The sequence below is a fragment of the Micropterus salmoides genome, unplaced genomic scaffold, assembly GCF_014851395.1.
Source record: "Micropterus salmoides isolate LMB-PRFRI ecotype aquatic unplaced genomic scaffold, ASM1485139v1 Ms_hic_scaffold_1, whole genome shotgun sequence".
NCBI classification, from domain to species: Eukaryota; Metazoa; Chordata; class Actinopteri; order Centrarchiformes; family Centrarchidae; genus Micropterus; species Micropterus salmoides.
Window position 1 is genome coordinate 32866418 of NW_024040040.1, and position 26641 is coordinate 32893058.

At 41.0% G+C, this 26641-nt stretch overlaps 1 protein-coding gene across 12 annotated transcripts; it reads right to left on the reverse strand.

The window, feature by feature from the left end:
- Positions 1-641: 641 nt before the first annotated feature.
- Positions 642-25880, reverse strand: pfkpa (phosphofructokinase, platelet a). 12 transcript variants are annotated; one of them, XM_038724120.1, is made up of 24 exons: positions 25611-25880; positions 23035-23108; positions 21201-21278; positions 19679-19868; positions 18760-18925; positions 18060-18104; positions 17833-17941; positions 17501-17596; positions 16999-17094; positions 15705-15797; positions 14772-14897; positions 13986-14050; positions 13600-13669; positions 12584-12730; positions 11423-11493; positions 10357-10444; positions 9414-9566; positions 6819-6983; positions 6470-6531; positions 5918-6029; positions 5117-5216; positions 4725-4730; positions 2374-2479; positions 642-1497 (listed from the first exon to the last, which is right to left on the reverse strand). In XM_038724120.1, exons 1-24 carry the CDS (start codon positions 25702-25704, stop codon positions 1341-1343), a joined length of 2469 nt encoding a protein of 822 aa, XP_038580048.1. In that variant the 5' UTR covers positions 25705-25880; the 3' UTR covers positions 642-1340. The 12 variants fall into 12 exon arrangements, with proteins under 12 accessions (XP_038580048.1, XP_038580040.1, XP_038580090.1 ...); XM_038724112.1 differs by lacking the exon at positions 9414-9566 and adding an exon at positions 7972-8124 and having other exon boundaries at positions 25611-25878; XM_038724162.1 differs by lacking the exon at positions 17501-17596 and having other exon boundaries at positions 25611-25879.
- Positions 25881-26641: the final 761 nt, after the last annotated feature.

Below are 26641 nucleotides of genomic sequence, written 5' to 3' on the forward strand. Positions count from 1 at the left end.
GGGTTACAAAAGTATCTCTAAAATCCTTGATCATCAGAAAAATGAATTCCAAAGTTTTTCAAGAAATTTTGCTGGAGAATGTAGGGCCATCTGTCCACTAGTTGAAGCTTAACAACACAGTAAGTAAGTCAACAACAGAATGGCTTCAGCAGAAGAAAATACACCTTCTGGAGTGGCCCAGTCAGAGGCCTCAAGAGAGCAATTCACACCAGACATTCCAAGAATATTGCTGAACTGAAACGGTTTTGTAAAGAGAAATGGTCCACAATTCCTCCTGACCTATGTTCAGGTCTGATCTACAACTTCAGGAAACGTTTGGTTGAGGTTATTGCTGCAAAGGAGGGTCAACCAGTTATTAAATCCAAGGGTTCACAAAAAAACATAACTGATTGTGTGGTATCAGTTTAAGCAGACCGTTTGTCTGGTTGTGACTTAGATGGAGATCAGATCACATTTTATGACCAATTTATGCAGAAATTCAGGTAATACCAAAGGGTTCACATACTTTTTCCTGTGACAGTATGCGTTACTGTCAGAACTTCCAACTTTACAGCTACTTAAAAGGGTAATAAAGGGGAGAAATGGGATGTTTAAGGGGTTACATAAATAAGGAAATAAAGAAATCCAGTGACACTAATCACTAGGGTAAAGCTTCTCAAATCAGATTTTTATTCTGTGGGAAACAGTCTCTTACACATCTAACTTGTTGGTGCAATATGACATGAATATACAGCTATTCAGTATAGCAGTGCCTACAGTTAATAATATATCCATGTTTACAAGCAAAATCAACAATGTTAAAAATATCAATATTAGTTTCAGTGTAAAGCACAGCAAGCAGTTCTCTTGAATTGCAGCAGTACAACTGTATTGCATCAGTCTCACATAAATATGCTGAACCTCACACTGGTTCTAGGCAGATACACACACACACAAACTGGTTTTTACAGTCTATTCAGTCCTCGTGCAGCTCTGGTCTCAGAGCCTGCCTAAACAACCGCATACAGAGAAAGTGCAATTTAAAAACAATGGTGACACTAAACATCCGGGGCAACAAGGACACACAAATGTATGGCAGGTCAGCTGTTTCTATGTGTGTGAGAGCATGTGTGTATTTGATGTTAGAAACACAGCAGAGGCAAGGTTACAGTTCATGACTTTGTCAAGACAAAACAGAGAGGAGTGACACTGAAAGGGAAATGACATGGTATGTGGCCAAACAGAAACTGCAGTTGACATTGACGTTACTGGAGCTCTTTTACAACACACCAACTGACACCTCACAGACTTTCAGTCTGACACAGAGACCGGACGTTGCAGGCCGCAAGATGTACAGGCCTTCACATTGCTACTGAAGCGTCCGATTCTTTAGGCCGGTTGCGTACAACATGCTCCAGCTGTCCAGAGTCTGAGACGTCGTAGCTCGTCTTGTACTTAGCCAGGATCTTCATCAGAGGACGCAGCTTCAACCACCACTGCTCCTTAGGGATCCTGTGACTGCAGACAGACGAGGAAATATCAGCACTGTGGTTATGTCTTTTTTTCCCGCTCTAAAAATGTAATTATCCAGCAGTGAAAGGCTCAATTCCCATCTGCACCAAATGGATATGTGACACAAGAGTGACTTTAAATGCTACAATATTTATTTCTGAGTACTGATGGATCAGCTCCAACATAAATCTAGGAGTATTTAGCATCAGTCAACTTAGCTTTGACATTACAGCAGGTTCGGTGAGCCAGCATTAACGTGTAGAACAATTAGAAAAGATTAACATAAACAGTGTGATAATTTCCCTTTATTATCCGTTTTATTATCTTACTCACACACTACCAGGCTTATTCTGTAACTGTATCATATTATCTGTGGCTGCAATTACCCAATTTACCCACAAGGGTGGATAAACTCCCGGTACGGTCATTTAATGTGCATGGCATGGATATAACCAACAGTAACCCAACTTTAACAGGGCAAACTGGAACGGATCAGAAAACAAGGAAGCTTCATGCTAAAAAATGGACATGACATGTATGGAACATAAGTCTACATCAAATAAAGGCCTGTTACACTCTAAAGTTGAGGTACTTAAAAGGCTCCAGACACTATTTGAGAATTTTGGTATTCAAATCTACTACTACTACTACTACTACTACTGTCAGTAGTCCTAGGCATGTTAAAGGGATAAGGTTGGGGAACTCACAAGATACAGATTAAACAAGAATGGTATAACAGTGTCAACAGTGACAAGACGACATCATCTGGGTTATTTTCTCAGAATCCGAAAACTAAGTAGTACTTCCTGTGATGACTAAACTGCTCTTCATGTGTAAAACTGGTGGAGTGTCCCCTTTAAATTCAAGTGCTGTCATACGTACACAAAGTCAGTCTGGTCCTTGAGTTGTACAACTGGCTGGAAGACCAGAGCCCTGCGACGCATCCCCAGCAGGCAGCAGGAATCCTCACCGTTAGCAAACACTCGGCCTGCAGGGAAACAACTTAGCATCAGAGGTCGAGACACAGGGACATACTTTAACAGTCCTTTTTTCTTCTGGGTTTCAATCATACAGTAACGTAGAACAGACATTTGACAGTGGGTTTGGGAGCATGTATATAGTGATGATGACCTTTCTTATAGCTGGTAGCTATCCTTAAGATTACAAGGATAACAGTAACTAAGAAGAGTTTTGTGTGGATTCTCAGGAGGACTACAGTGGGGTGCAACTTAAAGTCTATGAACAAAAAGCCACTGAAGCAACAGAGACAGACAAGAGCATGTGGGGCAATGCAGGTAAAAGAAATGTGTACATTATTCATACAGCCCACGCTCATAGTTTTCAGTTTTACAATTTCAGAAATGGTGTAGCAGTGATACTACTGATAAATTAGTGAGACTAAAGCCTAAAATCCACTGACTCTGGCTACGGCGAGTTACGGCTGTGTAGCGGTTGCCGGAGCTCATCGCGGCCATTATAGTCAATGCTTGCGAGTCCACCAGAAGCGGCTCTCCGCTCCACAGAGAATAGGTAGCAGGTCCATTTTTGACGCAAGCCGCGTTAAGCAGCGCAGAGCAGATCAACCCAGGCAAGAAGTCAGACACAGAACGGCATAGAGAGCTCAAGACTCTCCCCTTACGGTGGAACACCATCGAACCTTACTTTGGAAAAAATATGTATGGTAGTCAATGGCAAGGGACATCAAATGTTTTTATCCAGTTTGAATTTTGCTCTGAATTACACGTGATGATGGTCAATTTAAAATATACATTTAAAACTCAAAGTCGCAGTTTGTTGTAAAACTGTTGAGGTATATGAATGTGAAAATATATAATTACAAAGACCACAAACCCAATAGTCACGTATGTGACGTCATTACTGTTTCTCTCAATGACTGAAGCTAGTTACTGAAGCTAACTTCAAAGAGCTTCCATGTGTAGCTTAGATGATGTGATAAAAGGACGTAAAACACATCAGGTGAAATATATTTCTGCATATCTATGTATGTACTCATTATGAGCTAGGTTGTATGTTGCATCTTTTATTTATTTATTTATTTTTTGTTGCTGTAGTATGTGAAGTCCATGAAAAAGCATTTCAGTATAATGTCTGTGTTCCTTCTAGCTCATTTTAATGCATGCATTCATAATGTATGACTTCATCTTAAAAGATTGTTCAATTAATTTTATACTTGTTTTTTAAGTTTTATAGGTTGACTATTTAAAAACTGTCCAGGGACTACAGATGAAAAATAGTCTTTTGGCTAACTGCACTGTCCCTGCTAAATTAAACTGATTAAATAAATTAAATGGAACATAGTTAAGTTATCTAGCTAGCAGCAACCAAGCAATGAACGTTAGCTAGTAGTACCGCGTTAACATGTTGGTGACGTATACTGTACGAGACGAGATGTTTTTCACACAAAACTAAATGTAACACTGTTTTACGACAAACATCAACTTTCTTGATGGGCAAAATTATCTTTTAAATTGACAAAGAGGATCAAAAAATAAGTTCTCTCTCACCATTCACTACCGTACATATTTTTCCCCGAAATAAGGTCCCATGGGGAGCGAGGGACTTACGGTCTCTATAGAGAAGCCAGTCAAATTTCAAAATAAAGACACCCTGTCGAGACTCAGAATCAGAAAAAAAAACAATAAACACGTTTAAAACAGACACAAAAAGAAGCCATTTAACTACGTAGCCTACTTAATCACAGTAGAAAACACAAAATGCAAACACTGATTACCAAATCAACAAAATCTGAACATGTCAGTAAAATCAGGCAGGCAAAACGCTACGATTCTGAAATGCTCCTTTCATATGCAGCCTGAACTATACAGAACAAAAAAACGGGGTCACAGAGAGCTATGAAGAAGGTAGAAGCACAAAAAGGACAAATTAATAACAAGTCAATAACGTGGTGCAGGCTGCACGCTCTGCTGCTGAAACGTTTCTGAGACACTTCTAGTGAACTTTCATGCCGGCCTATGGACGCATCAGAATCATGGCGCAGCCGTAACGTGCCGTAGCTGGAATCCTGGACTAAGGCATACACTCAGACTGGTAGCAACACTAACCAGTCATTGCTGTACCCCACAAGAACCTATCAGACAGGCTGTCTGGAGCATTGCAGGTATGGCAGAACAGTGGAAAAGACAGACAGGGACATGGAGCTTAATATAAAGATGTAGATGGTCATGGAGCTAACATGCAAAAAAAAGATTTACCTTCATCTTATGTCATCCATGTGTATGGGAAATAGAGATAAAAAACAAAGAGGAGTTTTAACTTTAATTGTAGCCTTTATACACAAGCAGTGTGGTTTTAAGACAAACTATCGTTCAGAAGTATCACATCACTTACAGTTTTTAGTGTTATCCGCCAAAAGAGGACATTTCTAAGTACATTCAACTAAATTTCTCATTTTGTTACGCTGATGGATGTGAACGATAAATAAATCATTTCCTTTGTGAGGACAAAAATACATCAATGCCACACATAGTGACTCAATGACAGATCTGTGTGAAGGTCTGCTTTACAACGGTCACGCTTCTGTACGGTGGGAGGATCAACTACCACCCGTCATTTCCCTAATGCTGTAGTGGAACATTAACCTTACCGTGTCTGAATGTCTCCACCAGCTTTTTAGTAACCCACTGCATCGCCTTGGCAGAGATCTTGGTCCCAAAGTTGCGGTCAAACGGAGACGGTGCTCCTCCCTTTCAAAAGATCCAAAATATATCATTTTGTTGTTGTTTTTTCACAAAACATGAGGATGACACTTGACATTCTGCATGTTTTCCATATATGCTGTGTGTAAAATTAAGCATTTGTTTTGTTCATTTGTTTCAGACTGTTTGTCTTAATATTTTAGTGTTTTGCATTTATGTCTGTATTGCTTGCTCATGTGTATTTCTAGCATTCATAATTACATTTCTTTAGTACACCATAGTGTGCACTCTCACTCTCAACTGCTGGACATATTTTTTAACAATTCATTTTTATTTATTTTACTTGTCACGTTTTAAAGATATTACATTCAGTCTGACCCAGACCCATCAGCACAACCGCCAAACTTGTTAGTTGTGCTATGTTTAAAAACGCTTAATATCATATCAAATCTCCTTTCATTTTCTCTTTCCTATATCTCATTACTTGCCGTAGACGCAACCCAATTTCCCCTTTGGAATCATCAAAGTTTTGTTTGATCCAGTTTTATCTGCCCTAATCTCAAGACACACAAAGCCAAAATACAACAAAGCCCATCCATGTAAAACGGGGATATGCATATTCATGATACAAATATAGAAAATTGTTTATTAAATCTTCCTTAGTGTCGTCGAATTGTTTCCCCAAGAAACTGCTTCAGAAGGCAATACTCCCACTTAATCAGTATGAAATGGTATGTGGCTGTGCCGACCTGCTGCATGTGTCCCAGCACATTCTTCCTGGAGTCAAACACTCCCTTCCCTTCTTCAGAGTACAGCTGGTAGATAAAGTCTGTAGTGTAGTTCTCATTACTGTTCTCGTTCCTACACACACGATAAAAAGAAAAACAGTCTGAGTCAACATTCATGCATTGTTTCTTAAGTGCTACTAGAGATGTCTGCTGCATTATCACTGACTTCATGTTACAGTGATATCAAGAGCAGCACTGCAAAATGTCAGCTGTTGCCATCATAAATGTGTGTGTTTACTAAATACTGAGAGCTGGAAATACTGGATTATAAGCACAGCATCAGTACCCCCAGTTATGTGTCTGTATTTTGCATTTTTACAAAATCACTAAACCCCTAAACTAACACAAATTAGACCACGGACCCCTGTTTGAGTTTGTCCCAGGGTCCCCCATGTGATAGAATTTTGGCTTTAAGATATTTTATTACAGAAAATGTGTAAAAATTATCAAAAAATCCATACAATGTGTATTCATGTTACTTACTGGACTGTGGTAATTCTGTCATAATGTTACCTGAGAACCAGTCCTCTCTGAATGCTGGTCTTCATTTTCTCTGTCAAGTGTTCAACATTGGCCTGTGGGAATATATAGTAAATGTGAGTATTGTTGAACAGTAGATGGCATTGTGCTGTAGAGGCTGTCGCAGAATTAAGCCTGAGTGCCCTCTAGTGGATGAGGTGAGAGATGACGTGTAAGGGACTGACCGTGTGTAATCAGAGAAAACAGCAGAGGCAAGTCAGTGTGTGTGTGTGTGTGTGTGTGTGTGTGTGTGTGTGTGTGTGTGTGTGTGTGTGTGTGTGTGTGTGTGTGTGTGTGTGTGTGTGTGTGTGTGTGTGTGTCTCTCTAAGAGATGAAGAGTTACCTGCAGGTCTCTGATGTCAAATGGCTCCTCATAGATGTAGGCAGCATCAGCTCCAGCAGCCAGGCCTCCTACACTGGCCAGGTAGCCACAGTAGCCTCCCATGGTCTCAATAATGAACACGCGTCTCTTGGTCCCGCTGGCCGACTGCTTGATGCGGTCACAAGTCTGACATGCATATAAGCTCACATCGTCAGCGTACATTAAGTGATCTGAGATACCTCCAGTTAAATTTCATGTTAACATCACAGAATCATAAAGTAAACCAGCAAGATTAGAAGAGTTCTGATTAGAGATCATACACTGTTAAATTAATACACTCCATATAGAAAAACAACAAAAAAAGCACTTTTCTCAAGGCCAGCATGCTATTTTTTTTCTCAATCTGCACAAGAGTCACATTTAAACGTTCAGGCAGATTCAAGCTAAAATGCTGAGTTCACCAGTTTGACTGGAGTTCCTGCGTGAGAATGAGAGAGCACATCAAAATAATAAACTTCAGATACATTTACAAATCAAATGTTATACACTTGGTTAATTAATATTTAGAGGGAAAACTGTCTTTTTCACTTATTTTGATAGTCCAATGCTAATAATCAGTTTGATATCAGGTGACTGATGTCAGAGTTTCAGATGTGTTAAGGGGCATGCCAGTGATTAGCATTTAGCCCTTCCATAAAGTTGGGGGACTCAAAAGAGACAGATCAAGGCAAATCAAGGCAGTAGAGGCTGAGATATTCTGACTTTTAATCCCTAGTATGGGTCAAGCTCCAAAAATGCTGGATCCGATATTTTCCATAATGCAACTTGACAACATCTTTCATCAGACCCTACTTGCCTTCTGAATGACCATGTCTCTAACCTCGCCCCTGTAGTTTGATGGGTTTAAATGGGTTAAAGTTAATCTTACATCTGAGGTTGATGTTGTAACTGCAGTCTGGGTAAGATTTGAGCTTTGGGCTAAAATTGTGGTAATGGCTTCGGAAATCTTCAGAGTTGCAGCAAATACTCATGCAACACTTATGGCATTTGGAACCTGACAGTTTGAGTATTAGCACTGGACCATTAACTCCACTAAACTCATATTCATCCTCTTTGCATTAGCATCTTAAACAAAGCGGTCGAAGTTGTGCGGGCGGCGGTTTGACTGCCTTACCTCCACAATGGCATTGAGGGCCGTGTCTGCCCCGATACTTAGATCTGTGCCTGGTACATTGTTACTTATGGTGGCAGGCAGCATACACATCGGGATGCAAAACTCCTCATAGGTAGCACGAGCCTCATACAGCTGCAGCAGACTCTCAAACGCCTGAAGCGGCAGTATATGAAAACACGTTAGAGCCACAGAAGGCTGGCCACGGAAAGAGAGAGAGAGTGGTGAATCTCTCTCAGTTTGCTAGAGCGTATCCTGCCATTCCGGCTCGTTCCGTGTGATAGTAGCAATGGCTTCCCTTTGGCAGAAAAGACGGGAGGACAGAAGTGTGAACAGAGAGACAGAGGACAGAGGAGAACGTGAAGAGAATGGAAGGACAGTGAAAGAGTGAGAACAGAGCGTTTGGGGGACACAAAATGTAGAAGTGCAAACAAAACAGCTGAAAGAAAGACAGGAGAAGACAAAGACGTGAAAGCAAGAGATGGGACAGAGGTCTGTGTGTTTGTGAGCCTCGGCAGCTCAGTGCAGTCACACTGCACAGCACAACCATATGACAGCCATTTCTGCTGTGGAAGCTCATACGCAGGCAAGACAAACACTGATCGAACCTGCATACACAGGAGGATGATGAGGAACGACGAGGACGGTGGCAAAGCCGACATTCAGGCTTAGAGGTCTTTCGGTTTATATTTACGCTGGTTGCTTAGTCTTAGTTTTTGTTAATTTGAATTACAATGATGCTTTAAACAAAACAGAAAGATGATGCTGTATTAATGTTTGAATGTATTCTTCACACAAAGAATGTCAAACGCATGTTACTGAATAAAGTTGGTGAAGGAGCTTCATCATCAATTCAAGCATAGTCACGCAACACAGTGCACGTGCTGTACAGCTGTATGTGCGAGCTAGTTAGACAACGTCAAACCTGCGTACTGTTAACCACTCATCTTGGTTGTTGATGTGGGAGAACACACATAGTCAAGGAGAAGGGCAGGCACAGCAAACATGGTGGTCACTACAATCGTGCACCTCACAGCATGCCTCCATGTCGTCACTCACTTACCTGTTAGGGAAGGGAGGGATGCTACTCTGAACATGGTTTTACATTTACCAGTCATGGCTTAAAGTACAGCTACAACTCAGATTGTCTGTTTTTTTGTGTAATCTCTGATCTTTTAGTGAAATTTGATTCCAGATGTGGCTAACAGATACCATATTCCCAAAATTTCCTCCAAATAATTTACCGACAGGCTGGTGAAGTATTTGAATGACTGGTAAAATGACTGAGTGAGCGATTTCTCCCTTCTTGAAACACGGCCAGCTATGTGAGCATGAGCAAGTTTGAGTTGCGTGTTTGTCTGCTTGCATGCGTGCGTGTATGTGTTTTATATCCGTCTGTGTGTTGCTGAGATCAACTAGTTCTGGTTGCCAGCACCATCACTTACAGTAGTGATGGCGTTCAGAGCCGTGTCAGCGCCAATGCTGAGGTCTGAGCCTGGCACATTATTGGAGACAGTGGCTGGGACCATGACCATGGGCACACAGAACTCGTCATATTTCCCGCGAGCCGTTAACAATTCCAGCAGTGACAGGAAGGCCTGCAGGGCAGAGCCAAGGGCTTTAGTGTCTGCAAGGGTGGAACTTTGGCAGGTTGGTTTGGTAGGGGGGTGCTACTTGCCACAAGGAAGGGAAAGACAAAAATGGAGGGTGCCAAGGGGAGGAGCCAGGTCTATCACAACGGACAGCAGCGAAACAGACAGGTACCACTCCACATACTTTAAACATTCTCTCTCTCACACACACACACACAAAGCTGGTGAGCATCTAAACAGGAGTGCGTGAAATGACTGGAAAAAAAGCAGGTGCTCTCTGTTTCCAATTAAAACCAAATCATCAGATTATTTAGACAGTTACAGTGTTGCTTCACTTTTCATTCAAATTATTCAAATGTCACAAATTAACAAGCCTACTTTCTCTGTAGTAGTGTATTAAAAGTAGCGAAAATCAACCTTTGAACCAACTTTATGCTACAATTCATGTTGTTCCAGGTTTTGGCAGAGAAATTACTTTGAAGCATGATTATGTACATGACTATGGAACCATATGGTGGTGTGCTGACATAAAATGGCATAATACTGATGAAAAGGATCAACATTACAGTGTTCACTGTCTTATACTGCACATCTGACAATATCATTAGCAATGCCTCAACATTTACTTAAGTGTAGGAGCAAAAATATAACTTCTCACAGCGTCGCTAAATATGAAATATTGCATTAGCCTTTCTCTATTGAATTTTCAAAACTCAAGAGCTTATGGAAATCAAATATAAGAATGTAGCCTCATTCGCTAAATTAGCTTGCAGAGACAAAAGAGTTTTAAACGTACCTCAAATCCGCCAACAATTAGCAGTGCATTAATGTTGTGCTTCTGCATCTGCTCAGCAATTTTATCAATATGCTTTGCAGGAAGTGTTCTGAAAGAAGAAAGGGAAAGAACTACATTGTTATTTGTAAAGAAATAAATAAAGCACAAATTATACAATCCACGGCCACTTTATTAGCTACACCTGTTCAATTGCTTGTTAACACTATAAATAGCTAATCAGCCAATCACATGGCAGCAACTCAATGTTTTTAGGCATGTAGACGTCAATACAACTTAGTAAAGTTCAAACCGAGCAACAGAATGTGGAAGAAAGGGGACTAAAGTGACTTTGAACGTGGTATGATTGTTGGTGCCAGACGGGCTGGTCTCAGTATTTCAGAAACTGCTAATCTACTGGGATTTTCATGCACAACTAAAATATCCAGTGAGCTGCAGTTGTGTGGACGAAAATGCCTTGTTGATGTCAGAGGTCAGAGGAGACTGGACAGACGGGTTTGAGATGACAGAAAGGCAACAGTAACTCAAATGACCACTTGTTAACACCAAGGTATGCAGAGTACCATCCTGAACGCACAACACAACGAGCCTTGAAGCCAATGGGCTACAGCAGCAGAAGGCCACACCAGTCAGCTAAGAACAGGAAACTGAGGCAACAATCCAAATAGGCTCACCAAAACTGGACAAAAGAATACTGACAGAGACAGAAAAATGTTGCCTAGTCTGATGAGTCTCGATTGCAGCTGCGACATTCAGATAGTCAGGTCAAAATTTGGCGTAAACAACATGAAAACATGGGTCTGAATATGGGTCACAAGTCTATGAGGAATGTTTCCAACAACTTGTTGAAAGTTTGCCTCAAAGAATTAAGGCAGTTCAGAAGGCAAAAGGGGGTCCAAAACAGTACTAGCAAGGTGTACCTAATAAAGTGGCCAGTGAGTGTAGATAACATTCAAACAGTTACAAAGGTATAGCTGTGAATTTGGAGAGATTAAATCTGTACCCAGAGTCTACAGCAGTAATATTTACTCCAACACTCCAAGAGATGACTAACAAATCAAGACTTTACCTTTTGGTTCCAAGCAGAGATCCACCTTGTCCCGTCCATCCACCAACATCAGCCCATTTAATCTCCTTAATCTGAGGAAAGAACAGTGATTTTATTGGAGAACTCCATTACCTTTTAAATATTTCCTTCCTTCATTCTGCATTTAAATGTAAGAATCCTTTGCCTAAGATTGATCTTATGTTGTTTTTGGTCCATTTACCACACACCTTAATGCAACCAGAACCTCCTGTGTTAGCTACAATTTTGTACTATCTGACACTTCCTCCTGGGGTCTTTGTGCAGAGATTGTTAAGAGGAGAGTTCATTTTCTGGACACACTCTCTCGTCTATTACAGAGGAAGTGGACCAGTGTAAACACAGAGGTGTGTTGGCAGAGAGTCCCAGAGTACTGAAGTATAGAAATCCATTACTCCCGCTGGTCTAATCTTCTTAGGGTCAGTTGGCGCAGCCTGATTTCAGCTGGCCAGGGCACACACAGGCTGTTTAACTAACCAGGGATATTGGAGCCATTTTGATGAAGATAAATGGTTGGTCAGATGGTTGGTTACATGTTCTTTAAACTACAGATTGAGGGAATTTGAAAAAGTCAGAGGACAACAACAGTGAGAGGAGTGTGGAACCAGTTTTACCAGTCAAGGAGCAGGAAAATATGATGTGTCAAATTACAGCACAGTCTAACACAAAACAGATTTCACTTACAGACTGAGATTTCTTTTGTCTGAGTTTACCTTTTATTCCTCCATAATTAGATCAGGTGAGAATCATCCCACTGACTGATTACTCCAAAGCTGTGTTATACAGTCTGTGTATTCTGTTGCCCTCTATCGGTTTATTGTGGTACTGTGTCAACTCTGGCTGAGCAGGGACAGTAAGTGTGGCAAATTGGTTTACATTAATCTGAGCAGATTATCCCCTGATTATTCTTCAGTCAGCCAGCAGTGTCTGACTCACCACTTCTCTTTGACGTGTTGATTCAAACATGAAATGATTACACACAATATTTTATTTAGCTCTTGGAGTAGATTATCTGATGAATACATTTAAATTATAACATTAAATCGCCTTAGTGTGATAATCTTTCCTGAAAGGTTTTTAATTTTAAAAGATTGAGATTGCAAAGTGTGTATACATTCACCAGTATATCAGTGCTGTTGAACGCACCTGTCCTTTGGAGAATCCCTCGAACCCATCACTGACCGCAAACATCTTGTGCCCCTCAGAGATGCCCACCCTGATGGCTGAACGAACTGCAGCATTCATGCCAGCTGCAGGGGCACCAACATTCAACACCGCCACATTGAAGTTGCTCTGAGGGCATAAAACATCACAATCACACCAAATAAAGCGAGTATGTTACGGACTCTGTAGAGCGAATTAATAAATGGCTTATGGTATGCTCTCAGCTACATGCTGGGCTTGCAGCGGTCATTATCACATGCACATGATGCAAGGGGAACTCCACAGCATGCCGTCTGCCATGCTGCCACTTCACTGATCTTCAGTCTGGCCTGCCACAGCTCCTGGCAAGGTTGAACAAGTCATTTCTCAGCGGGGAACCAGGTGTCATCTGATATCACTGCACAACAGACCAACACTGAGCCACCAGGGCCTCATGTGAAGCCTAACATGACAATTATACACTACACAGCACATAAAGGTAGCACAGCAAGCAGGCAAAAATATTATTTACTAGTCACCATGACTATAAGTCATCTTATTTTCCACAACAGTTGAGAAAATAGACTATATCTGATGGATGCCAGTATAACTAGTGTGCCATAATTATTGAACCTGTTATACTGACATTACTCAATTTTGCCAAACCACACGTTACAGGAATCTTTTACTCAGCCATTTTTTGCCAAGGATACCTCTGAAAATAGCAGCAGCCCATTGCATCATGAGTGCAGTAGCTGAGTCATTATTTGTAGGCAGATCTTTAGGACAGTTTAAATGCATCGTGGTGGCTTGGGAGGCCAATTCAACTCTAAAATCAGCCTGCACTCCGGGCATGGCGTGGACTGCTTCAGTATGTGTGGAAAAAGAAAACAGCGCCTGCTTAGTGTACGTCTGTGTGTGTACATGTATGGCTTGTGTTAGGAGTCAGCAAGCAAAGCTGACAACACTGTCATTGTCAAGTCCCAACAGGAATGTCAAGATGTCGTGAAGTGACTTACAACTGGCAGTTCGGATTCTGGTTTACGATGAGCCAGCAGTTTGTATGTCTTCAGGTTGTTTTCGAAACTCCTGCAGTAAAACATGGGACATGTGATATTGTTAAAACAATAGTTTGGCACATTTTCACTGCCACATACAAAAAAATACACAATGTGGGATCAAACCTGAAGGTTGTATTTTGAATTATCTGCCTAATTACTGTTTCCAACTGTTGACTGTATCTTATGTGTAAACAACAGACAGGTGGTGTTCTAAAATAGCACCATGATCCCCTTTCCCTACTACACCTGTCTTCAGTAAGCAACATCAAACTGATGCCATGTCTTGATCTTGAGTGAAGTACACAGCTTAGGTATTTCAGACTGGTCCCAGCTGTCAGTCATACCTGCCCCGAAGCCTAACTGCCTCCTCGAACCGTTTCTCATCCATGGCCTTCTGGACCTCTTGAGTCTAAGGAAAAGAAGGAGTATTTTTTCACTGTTTGAATTCAGCATTATTTTATATAATGTACACAGAGCAGAGGCTCTTTGTTTAATCAGCAAAGATTAAATATATGTAGGCATTCAGACTGTGATCTTTAAAGTAACTGCATGTAGGACTAAATGCCTTTCCAGTGTAAAGACAATGTACAATGCAAGAGTAAACATATCATCTGTTCCAGACCAAAAAAGTTGCTACTATGCAACTTTGTTTTGACCTGAGCCATTTCACAAAATCTGAAAATAATAGAAAACAGTGACAAGATTTTCCCTGGAGTTCTGTCAAAATCCAAACATGACGTGTGAGTGCAACAACAAAGCCTCTTTCTGCGTTTATATGGGGTGAGCTGTTATTACATCACCATCCTGCAGGCACTGCCAAAAGCTTCAGATAATCATTAACCAGACACAACTGCCTCTCAAACAATACAACTCTCTTGTGAACATTAGTGCCACTCCAGGCCTGATGGGCTCCTCTGTTTGTCATCATTACTTATGCTCCTCCAATTTGTCTCCATTGACTCTGCCTCGCTGAGTCCAGAAGAGTCAGTTCCTAGTGTGTGTTTGTATGTGCTTCGCAGTTTCCCCTCTCTCGTCAGCACCCATACTTTTGTAAATATGTGCTTGTGTGTATGTGAGTGTATTGAATGTGTGGAAGTCCTGGCCTGTTTCCAGCCCAGTCCGGTGCCTACCATCTGTACACACTCCATCAGAGGCAGGCGCACCGATTGGTTACCGCACAGAGAGACCACACAGGCTGGCGTGTTGGCTGTGGTCTCCAGAAGGGCAAGAACAGCCTCCACACCCATTCGACTGGCCTGTGTGAGAAAACACACACACACACACACACACACACACAGATAAAAAATGCATCATCCTCACTATCAAAACCTCATTTGTTTCTCCTGTAAACCTGCAATGTTTTCTTTACCAACACACTCATCCCCGAATCCAGTGATTTCTTTTCCACACTGAACACAACATTGGACTAAATCCTCCACATCTTTTTCTCTGCTTTAGTGTGTAGTTAGTTTGTGGTAAACATGAAGACATTGTCGCACGGTGTCTGTGATGCGGTGCCTCAAATGCTGACCCATAAATCTGTTATTATGCTAAACCTAAAATAGGGGTCCTTTTCTCCTCAGACACATAAAGGATTAAACAGGAAATGTTCTGAACTTACAGTATATAGAGAATTTCTACTTTAAATGCTATGAGTAAAAGATCACAGATGTAAATTGTAGTAAAAGAAAGACAAATAAATCACATCCAACAATGTTATGGTTCTAAAGTCAGTATATAACCTTTTTTCGATTAGGGCTGATTATTTCCTCAATAAATTCGACTTGTCTATAAAAGGTCAGACAATTGTGTAAAATGCCTGTTAAAATGTCCCACAGCCCAAGGAGATCTATTTAGATTCCATGTTTTATTCAAACCTAAGCCCAAAGATATTCAGTTTGCTGTCATAGACTAAGAAAAGCTTTCAAATCCTGATATTCAAGAAGCTGCAACCAACAAATACTAATACTAAAATGATTAATCGATAAGCAAAATGGTTAAAGACTAATTTTCTGTTGATAATTACAGACTGATTGACTAATCAATGGAAGTGGTGGACCTACCAGTATGCGGTCAAAAGCAGAAGGGGTCCCTCCTCTCTGCACATGCCCCAGGATTGTCACTCGCGTGTCGAAACCCAAGCATTTAACAACAAGCTAGGAGGATACAATGTACAGGCCTTAGCAAACACTGTGGCAACATATTTTGTTATTCCTCTAATGTGAAACACCACAGTAAATTTATTTATTTTAACTTAATGGAAAATGGTACTAACTCATCACATGCATATTAGTAATGCAGCTAAATGTGAAATAATGTCTGCAATAGAGCTATACTGTGAAATAAATGTATATTCTAAAATGCATACATATATGGACCAACACATCACAAACACACACAAAAAAAACACAATAAAAAAGCAGAAGAGAAGGGGAAACAGCAAAGCACAAGCAAGCCATTCTAATTTTTCAGTCATGTTAGCAGAGAGCTCTTAGCTTAAACTGAACATCACAGAAGACCCCAAGCAGGAAGTGCTTTCAATTAAATGGTGATACTTTGGTACTATACAAAAAAAAAAAACAATGCCTTCAAATAAATAGTTAGTGCACTGTCATGCCATTCAGTAATAATCTCCATGAGCAAATTTACAGTGTAAAAGCATCAAAAGACACAAAACCTAACCTAGTGAGTGAGGCAGTTATAAATCAGTCCAGGCTGTGAGGTTTAGTGAAGGTATCTGCTCAGGGTCTTACAGCAGTACAGGGTTCCCACACATTTTTACCAATACATTTTCTAACCTTCTCCATAATGACTTACCCCATTTCTTTGATGTTATTAATAAATACATTTAAAATAGGTAGGCCTACAAAGTGATCATAGGGCGCAATAATGAGGCTCTTACTCCAGTGTGCTATGCCCTAAAACAGGTATTGCATTATACAAATGCAGCGTGGAATGTTACTCGCTCGTCACTAGCTACATGTGTATAATGTGATACTAGTGATTTGAACATATTAGAACGTATTTTGCATAACATTTGACAAGTTTGGGGATTTTAATGAACATGCCAAAACAATGTATATATAAATCCTTTCCAAAACATTCTGTTAATTCCAAACAATTTCAAAGCCTGGAAAACAGGTTTTCTAATTCCCTAACTTTTCCAGGAGTTTAATTACCATGGGAACCCTGAGTAGTAGTAGTAGTTGTTGTTGTATGGTGAAAGCAGTCTTACCAAAACTAGAGAGTGTGTCTGATAGAGCACTCACAGCAACAGTGTCAAAGCCACACCAGGGCAGCAGTACAGTAGTAGTCAGGCTTGAAGCTGGAACTTGCCACACAAAGCACTGTACTTACATTCTTGATATAGTCAGTGGTAATGGGCATGTTGTTCTGATCAATCGCCCCTTCAGCTACAATTATGATATTCAGCCTTTTCATCCCTGCTCGGTTCTACAGGAGGGGTGGTGGAGAAACAACATGACAGAAAAACTGAGACTGTGGCTGTGACATGGACTTTCAGAAGCATGGGGGCCAGACGATGCTAACAGCCAGAGAGCTGATAAAGACTGTGTCTGTTTGCACTTTGTGATCAGCAATATCCTGCCAACATTATTGCTTGTCATCATGGCATTCTTGTGGACTTAGCATGCATGATCATGATTATCTTATCAGGAGTAGGATGGATCTTTTCCTCGCTCACATTACACATCTTCTGATTTTATATTCTGATGCTAATTATGATGGCAAACAAACCGTGAAACAGAATTTTGAGGTCAGTTGTGGCTCATAAGACTGATTTCCATCAGTCATGTCTCCATGCTTCTGGCTTCCCCTTTCTTTGCACTTAGGTACTCACATCCTTGACCAAACTAGAGGTTATAGGCTTCCCATGCCTGTCAATGGCTCCCTCTGCAACTATGATTATGTTCAGCCTTGTGCCCCTGGAACGGGTCTAAATCATAGAACAATAGCATGTGTCCAAAGCAAAAAACACAATAAGACACCGAGCGACTGAGACTAAACACTTTCCTCAGTCAGGATTAATTCCTTGCAGATAAAAAGAAGTTGTGCAGAATAAAAATGACATTGTCATGTTAAACAAGACTGCTAGGAAACATTATATCGCATTGGCACCGGTACAATATGGTTCACTGGGTTCACTGTGGGGAACAAATAAGATCGTTTTACCGCTGACAGTTTCTGACACATCTTATCCTCCCAGCCGTCCTCTGGGGGCATCTCAGGGATCAACACCCAGTCAGCACCACAAGCCAGGGCGCTCACCAAGGCAAGGTAGCTAGGATAAAACCCAAACAGATCACTGTGTATGTAAACAGAGGTGGTAATGGTCTCTGTCGCTGTCTCAGGAATTGTGTTTGTGAATATGCTATTAAGTTAATTAAATGCATTCTTACCCGCAGTGTCGGCCCATGACCTCTAACACAAATGTCCTCTGGTGACTGGAGGATCAGAACAGAAATTATGACTTAGCAGTGCATCTGTGTAATACAGCACCAGAGTGATGTATGATCAACAGATAGTTTAAATATGATGCTGAATTGACCTGAAATTACCCTAAAACCATTTTCTTGCAAGGTTTTCAAAGTAAAAGGCAGGCCTCCCCAGGAGAGCTCCATACAGTTACATTACTTACTACATTATTATTTGTAATCAAAAGAAGATCACATAGAAAAGCCTAAATGTGTGTGATTTAATAAAATAGATAGTTCAGAGACACAGTGGTTTTGGGGAACATTACAGTTTTTCCAACTTTATCAGAGTCCCTTTAAAACCTACAGGAGCGTCTGTAGTTGGCGTCTGGCATCCAGGAATTAAGCAAATCAAAGCAAGTAAACTAAAGGTGAGGGGGGCACCTTTTTCCAGGCTTTGTCTGAGGGGAGGCCCACAGTCTCAGACTTTGTAAACCCTGTGATAGAGCAATGTAGATACTCAGCATCACAGTAATTATAGTAAGCATCCTATTCAGGACTTAAAATGGACTTTGCATTATCCAACTTTTACATGCCAGTTTAGGATGTACTACTGTTCATAGCCATAGTTCATAGTTCAAATTAATCACACAGGTATAAATAAACAAATACAGCCCCTCTTCACCTCTGAGCAGTTGTCATAATTGCGTCCACCACCTCGATGATTCTGTGCAGAGCAGAGTCAGTACCGATTGTCATGTCGGTTCCACAGAAGTCGTTATCAATGGAGCCAACCATCCCCACAATGTGAAGGGCCGAATACTTCTGAACGGCATCGGCTTCGATCAAGCCTGGAAGGAGCAGGAAGTCAGGGTTTAACCAGTGTTAAAGTCTGTGTTTTCCAATGTGTTTTTACGGGATACAGAACAGGTTACTCTCACAGCTTGTTGTCAAAATATAACTGCTGAGGTCAGGGGAAATTATATTATTGAATAGGAGAATTTAATAATATAGAATAAAGAGGAGAACTATAACAATAATATTAATAATAATTGTTTTAAGTGATTATTTGACTTTAAGGTGGTACAGTTTTAGTATCCTACAGTTAAGTATCCTTTGGTCAACTTTGTAAATATTTAATCTGACCATATCAGTTACATATTAGAGTTACATATCCCCTGAATTCACAAAAGGCTGCACTGAGAAACTCCACATTAACCATAAGTGAGTGCTTTTTATTAAAAAGAAATGTGAACAAGTCAGAAAGAGCAAAAAAAAAATGCATCAAATCTGGCATTATTTCGATTCATAGCAAAGCACATCCTAAAGTTTCCTACTAGCGAATAGTGTTCTAATATGGGGAGAGCATCGAGAGGATGTGGGATGTGCAAACTATCTAACCTACAAACAGATTAGCCTGCTAAAACTGGCAAGTGCAGCGGCGAGTAAGTGTGGAAACAAAATCTGTAAGTTGTGACAGATGTGTTTTCTAGCGTCACCATAGCTGGTGCCACAGTGCAGGGTTTTCAGCAGAGTGGGTACACCTTAACCCAAGAAAACAGTATCAGGGTAAAGCAAAGAGGAGGTTCAGCTTTCCTCTGTACCTTGCTCCACCAGCTCCGTCAGAAGCCCACTCCACTCCTCCCTGAAGAGGTTGGCTCCTGTCAGACTGCCATCTCCACCGATCACACACAGGTTGGTGATTCCGTGCTGCACCAGGTTGTGAGCTGCCTTCAGGCGTCCCTCATGGGTGCGAAACTCTTTACAGCGGGCACTGCCAATGACAGTCCCACCCTGATGACGACAGGTGTGTCTTCAACCAAAAACATCCTCTTTTCCTGTGACTCTAATGCTGCGTTCCAGACTGCTCGGAACTGGGAAATTTCCAAGCTCCAACCTCAAAGTGTTCCAGGTGCATGGTGGTGCATGACGCCGAAAGTGAACAAAAACCATTGCTGACCGTGACAAAGTGTACACACAGTTGCACCCTCAGCAGTGCCTTGGGTGTTAATTAAAAGGATGGCAGTTTAAATGCAAACAACTGACATAAATAGCCTATATGATAACTAGTTAACTGTGTACCCCTCTAGCTACATCAGTTGTAGGTTACACTTCCTAATGTTTTGACATTTTTAACATTAACTTTTATGCAGAGAAGATGACTTCATGAGATTCTTTACTGTAGCCAGCTACCTAATAGGCCCAACATATTTCTACATCAATCATATGTATTATTTTAATTTAAATACATGTAAATATACTTTTTGTTGCCTTTTAGTTTATGGTTTACCATTTACAATATGTGCTTCCATGGCCACTGACATTGTTTTGTCACGTCATTCAGCTGCTTCTCGTGAAGTCGGGGTACATATTTTTTCTCCGAGTTCAAAAGTAGGAAATCTGACTTCAAGGGGAGTTCCAGGATAGTTTTTCTAGTTGGAGGTCGGAAATTTCCCAGTTCCGAGTTGCCTGGAACGCAGCATAAGTCCCTCAGCTTCTTTCTCACAATCAGTTCTGTGTACTTGGTGCAGTGTCTTGCTTGAGGACAGAGTACACACTGCTGATCAACACACACTGGCAGCTGGGATGTTTTAGGGGATGACTTCTCTAACACAAAACAATTTTATGTTTAATAACAGGGGCGTCCCTCTCTAACTTCAAGAAGCTCTTGAAAACTCATCTCTTCCGAGAACTTCTTCTTATAACACCTCTAACATGCACTTCCTGTGCTCTTCTTCTTCTTCTCGCCTTACAATTATCTTGTACTGATTGCACTTTTTTTTGTTAACTCTTACTTCCTTCCCTAGGTATTTACCCCATTGATGTGATATGAACTATGAGCTCTTACTAGTATGTATTGTCAGTTGTACATCTGTATTGCATGATGCTCTGTTGATGTTTGTATATTGTTCCTCAAATGTAAGTCACTTTGGATAAAAGCGTCTGCCAAATGAGTAAATGTAAATGTTTTTCATTTAAAGTACAAGAATATGAAAAATGTGATAACTATACATTCTTTAAGAATATTTAATGTTTAACAGAAATCCACAGATGAGAGAGCTGTTTATAGAGTCCATTTAGTAAGTGCATTAGATGTGTGGAATGCTGCCTATTATAATTACTCACCACTTGTAGCATGCTGGAGACGCTTTCCCATGAGGCTTCCTTAATGTTCTCTCCACCGTCCACCATACCCTGATATCCCTGATAAAAAAAAGATTAGGCTTCTTGGTAAATTAATACAAAATATGTCAAAACTAGGAATGCACCGATTCGATACTTCTATCGGATATCTGCCTGATACTTATTCAAATAGCTGTATCAGGTATTGGTGACAACAGGCTCGATCTGGGGCTAATCAATTACGTTTGTACTACGCGATGAATCAGCAGTGTGCCGGAAGACCCGAACATTTTGCTAGTGACAACATAGCATTTTTAGACTCTTCAACAAGAAAGCGATAAGAAGTAAGTTCTGTGGAAGAAACGTCTTCTGTATTCTCAGTATGGATATCATGGCAGAGGCTGCAAGGAGACAGAAGATTTTGGGTGAAGCAAGGAATAGAAAAAGAGAGAGTGACAAAACAAGAGACCAGACAAGAGTAAATATCAGACTGGCTTTAACTCATTGGCCTGAGCTAAAAGCTAAAAGGATGCAGGACACATGCCAAGCTGGTCTTCTTTCTGTTGGACTAATAAGAAATAACCTGGCTTGCTATGTCTTGTACCGTTGTCAAAAATCACCCACAGACAGAGGTTTAGCCTATAGCTATAGATCTAGAGTTGATGTCAGCAAACTTACTAAATAACACAGTCAGACATTTGTATTGTTATGTGAGAGCTGTTGTGTCTGTTGCTCTCTAACTTTGTAGGCTAGTTTGCCACCCAAGTTTAAGCAACAAATATGCTGCGGCTGTGGCGAGCCAAAGCTGTGCGAGTGGCCAACATAATTGGGCTCAGCAGCCTCTATGGACATAAGCTAAGAAGATAAAACAAGGACAACCAAGAGCTTTGTGAAATAAAAGGCTGCAAGACACACGCTCAGCTGGCATTCTTTCTGTGTACACAGTTGGACAACTAAGTAATATTGCTATGTCTCGTGTTGTTGCACTTGCTTGATGTTTGGCTGTGTTAGCAAAGTTGTCGACTTGCTAGTTTTTTATCATAAAGTAATCATAACAAATGCACGTGTACAGCTGTCCTTATTTACAACAGCAGTGAATTACACTCTGAAACAGTCGAGGCGCAAAATCTTACATGTTACCTTACACATGATGAATGATTCCCAATCTCTTCCTCACAGTGAGGAAAACAGCTTTTTAATTTTATACTGGTACCAGATCTGTACTTGGCATCGACCTGCACCCAAAGCCCAGGCATTAGTATCAGGACTGAAGAAGTCAATGCATCCTTACTCAAATCAGATACTCCAAGCAACATTATGCTACCAGCTGGAGTGATGTGGACTCACTCAGAATGAAATAAATATTTCAACTTAATGCAATACCTGAGAATAGTACAAATATGTAATTGCAAGTGTCCTGCAGACGTGTGCAGGAGAACACCCAGAGTACTGCTGTACCTAAGTGGGAGGAGAGTTTTAGATGAAGCATCTGCTAAAGCCTTAAGTCAGTTATGTAACCACACGCTGAGCGAGGAGGTGCATGACATCCACAGATGTGCAGGGATCACAGGATGAGCAAGCAGAGCTCGGCCCTCGCCAAACCTCCTCTAACCCTTTCCATGTGCTACATGTGCAGCCATCCCTTCATGAAATGCATTAATTTAAAACACCTGTCACTGCTTCAAATGTCTTTGACACCGAGTTGCTAAAAAAATCTATTTCCTTATACTTCTGCTGTGTTTAAAAAACTTGAATAATTACACATTTTACCTACAGCGTTAGGCATAAAAGGTATGCAAATTTTTATTTTAAAATGTACAGGTACACACGGGCTCACCTCATGAATGAAATAAACTTTTGCTCCCACATATAACCCCATTCGAACCACAGCACGTACAGCAGCATTCATCCCTGGGAAAAAAGGACACAAAAAAAGTCATCTTAACCATAAAACAAACTTTCTGCAACACTGCAGTGATGAGCAGGGTCAAGTTAACCTTTAAAGAGGGAAAACACATATGTTTCAACTGCAGCAAATCATTGTAAAATCCCATTTTTCGTGGCTGTTCCACAGTTGCTGCACAGATCTTTATTTCATCTTTGTCATAACAGCTAGCTCTCTCTAAGAGACAGTGTATGTTAGTGTGTGTGTAAGTACAGCCTATGTGTGTTGTTTACAGTGTCTAAATGATGTTTGGGCATAATGTTTTTTTCAACCCAGCCACACTGCCATTTATGGTCAAAATGTTTCCTTGCGCCTCCTCCAGCCTCTCAGTTACTTTGTGGTTAGTCCAAGTGAACTCAGTAAGGCTGCTCTGAGACTGATGGCAGGTTAGCTTACAGGCTTATGGTGGGAATAATGGATAATGCTTTCCCACAGCGGGCAGACAGGATCTTGGCCGACTGGAGGAGATATAAACACAAGAAAGGACTGAGCTTCCTTTCTCTGCACAAACTGGTGAACACTACAGCTCTGATGGCAGCCAAGCAGTGCTGTTACTAAGCAACACAAGGGTTTAAGCCATTGAGGCAGTGGTGAAAACAGCAAAGAAAGTGAAAAGACAGAGAAACTTGCAAGGTAAACTGTACTAGGAAGTAAAATGCGTTTAGAAATACCATTAGAAAGGGACCATCCTGTCCAGTGTAACAGCCAATGACCTATTTATTCATTACATAACTATGTTCAAATGGACACCCTTGTTTAATCACAGTTGACGAACACAGAAGAGGTTCAGAGACTGAGAAATGGAAAGACTGAGATAAAATATCCAAGAAATGTATCTTTCATGTCTCCTAGATGTCTTCATCAAAGCTAAACGTTGTTAAGTTGGGCCTTCTCATTCTGCAGGACTGACACTTTCTTGTGCACAGTGAGCGAAAAGACAAAGGCAAGGCTACATAATGCCCTCTGACACTGACATTCAGCTCCTGTCATGCATGCCACAGCCTCATTGCTTTGCTCTGGGGCCAACTGTGTGTGTGTGTGTGTGTGTGTGTGTGTGTGTGTGTGTGTGTGTGTGTGTGTGTGTGTGTGTGTGTGTGTGTGTGTGTGTGTGTGTGTCAAAAATGAATCCTAAAACCACCCACCAAGGATCGACTCATTTCTCCTGAGCCACAGCTATAGTGTAGAACTTGGCAAATAATAAAACTGCACAAAACTGTAGTGCTGCTTCTTGCTGACAGGGAAGTGCAGAAAGAAGAGGATTCAAGCTAAAACGACATCTCCAGGCTGACCTCCTGCAGGCCTTTTAAACAAGTCATAGTGAAAAAAAGCACCGCTGTAAATAATAAAAGGATTTCTGGCTGAATTCCATTTAGCTGCATTGGTTTGTGTTGTGCAGGGCTTAGTAGGACACTTGAATACAACAGAGCCATCATTAATGGTATTAGTAACACCTGTGCTTATCCTACTATCACTGCTCAAAATGTCTGCTGCGGAAAGGGCTATAAGAAGATGATTTTCTAGTTAACGGACACAAATATACCTGAGCCTCAATAACATCTGGTTAATCGACAACACACTTAGATTGATATATTTCTGATATCTAAGGTTGAATGTCATTTTACTGTATTAGATTTTAAAAACTCAATGTTATGATGGATTTATAAAATATTCCATTGGCATGTAATTGGCCTACTAGTTACATTGAATTTCCCCTTGTGGGATTAATAAAGTATATCTAAACTAACAGAAACTACTTATTATTTACATGTAGTGCTGTACATCGTGTATTCAGTCAAATCAAGACGCGAGCCGGTGGCCACGTGACTAGGGTTTCCTCTATGACGCAAGACCGACTGGCAGGGATGTAGCTGAGATGTATGCAGCTCATCACGTACGCAGGATGCAGGCATCCCACCACTGGCCCACGCTGTGACTGAAAACCAGCATGTTGATGAGGCTGTTTTGCAGTTTCTGCTTGTCATCCTACACGTTGACCAGTAACTTAGCACAACCCGCAATGCAGTGGCCTGCGGGTTTCCGGCTGTCACTGATTCTTCCACGTTAGCCTCATTATGCTGGCTTCAATTAAATGGTAACATAAAGTCGTCCGTTCTAGTGCACTAATACATTCGTGCCCGTGATTATGAAAAGACGACACGGCTCGACAGCTCTCTAAACTTCATCATACGTAGCGATAAACATGCCACCAAACCGGTGACTAACGGATGCTGTTAGCAAATTAGCAGGATGTGTCATGTTAGCATGCTAGCCGGCGGGGCAACTGAATGAATGGCCAAAACTTAAGATTTGTGTTTATACATTTAACGTTAGCTGCAGCAAAATGCGTTGTACACGGCAATAAGAAAGGCACCGTTACTCCACTAACACTACAGCATCCCGTAGTTGGAAGAAGAGTACTGACAATGACAGCCTCACATATCCGTGAAACTGTCCCCCCGACAGTTTACCTTGAGCATCCCCTCCGCTCGTCAGCACGGCGATAGCTTTCCCCGCTCCCGACAGGTTCTCAAAGAATATTTTCTTGCTGTCTGGCTGCGCCATTTTCACAGCGGTTCAGTATATATTCGAGTCCAAATCGATAAAATAATACAACGGGCCCGCAATTGAAAGTAGCTGTGGTGAAATGATGAAGGGCAACAGTCGCTCGCCCCCTCTACCGCTGTATGCCCGATATGTGCTGCTTCTTCTCCCTGTTCCGCATCTGTTCCTCGATTTGCATAGACTGGCAGGCAGAGTGATTGACATTGTTGTTAGCCAACCACATCTCGGTTTAAGAAGATTTCCTTTTACTTTAAACCAATGGTAAAGAAGGTGATGTCTGTGAAGATTCTCAGGCATACAGGATGGCTTTTTCCTTTATTGGATAACGTAGATGATCTGGGCGGGACAGACAGTGACAGGAGGGATGATGGTGAACGAAGTTGACTTGGGCAAAATTCCTGTCCGAAATATGTCGGACAAAGCACCCTGCAGCAGGTTAAATGCTAAAAGAGTGCTGCACTGAACCATAGTTACAATGTAGCAGCATCACATTGCTGAAATGGCACAGTGTAGCCATGTAGCGATTATGGGGGCAGTTCAATAAATACATTTAAACTTCCTTGAAGCTAATTGATTCCCCTGGCCCCTTCACTGTGGATTGATCATCACAGCATGCTGAAAACATTAATCATATATGACACCACTGACTGTGAATAAAGGAGGAAACACAATTCCACAAGTGAGCTACAAAAATATTATTATTATAACTATGCTTTTAAAATTACTCTATGTTGCATATTGAATTACATATTTTTGTATGATAACAGCTATTTACTTAACCCCATAGTGTGTTGTTGATTGTTTTGCATATCTGTAATTATGTGTTTTGATTGTGTGATCATGAAGCCTTCTATTCTCTTTACTTTTAATTTTTTCAGTATTCTTGTACTATTTGCTGATAAAGTTTGCCCACGAGTAACAGAAAATTTAACCTCTT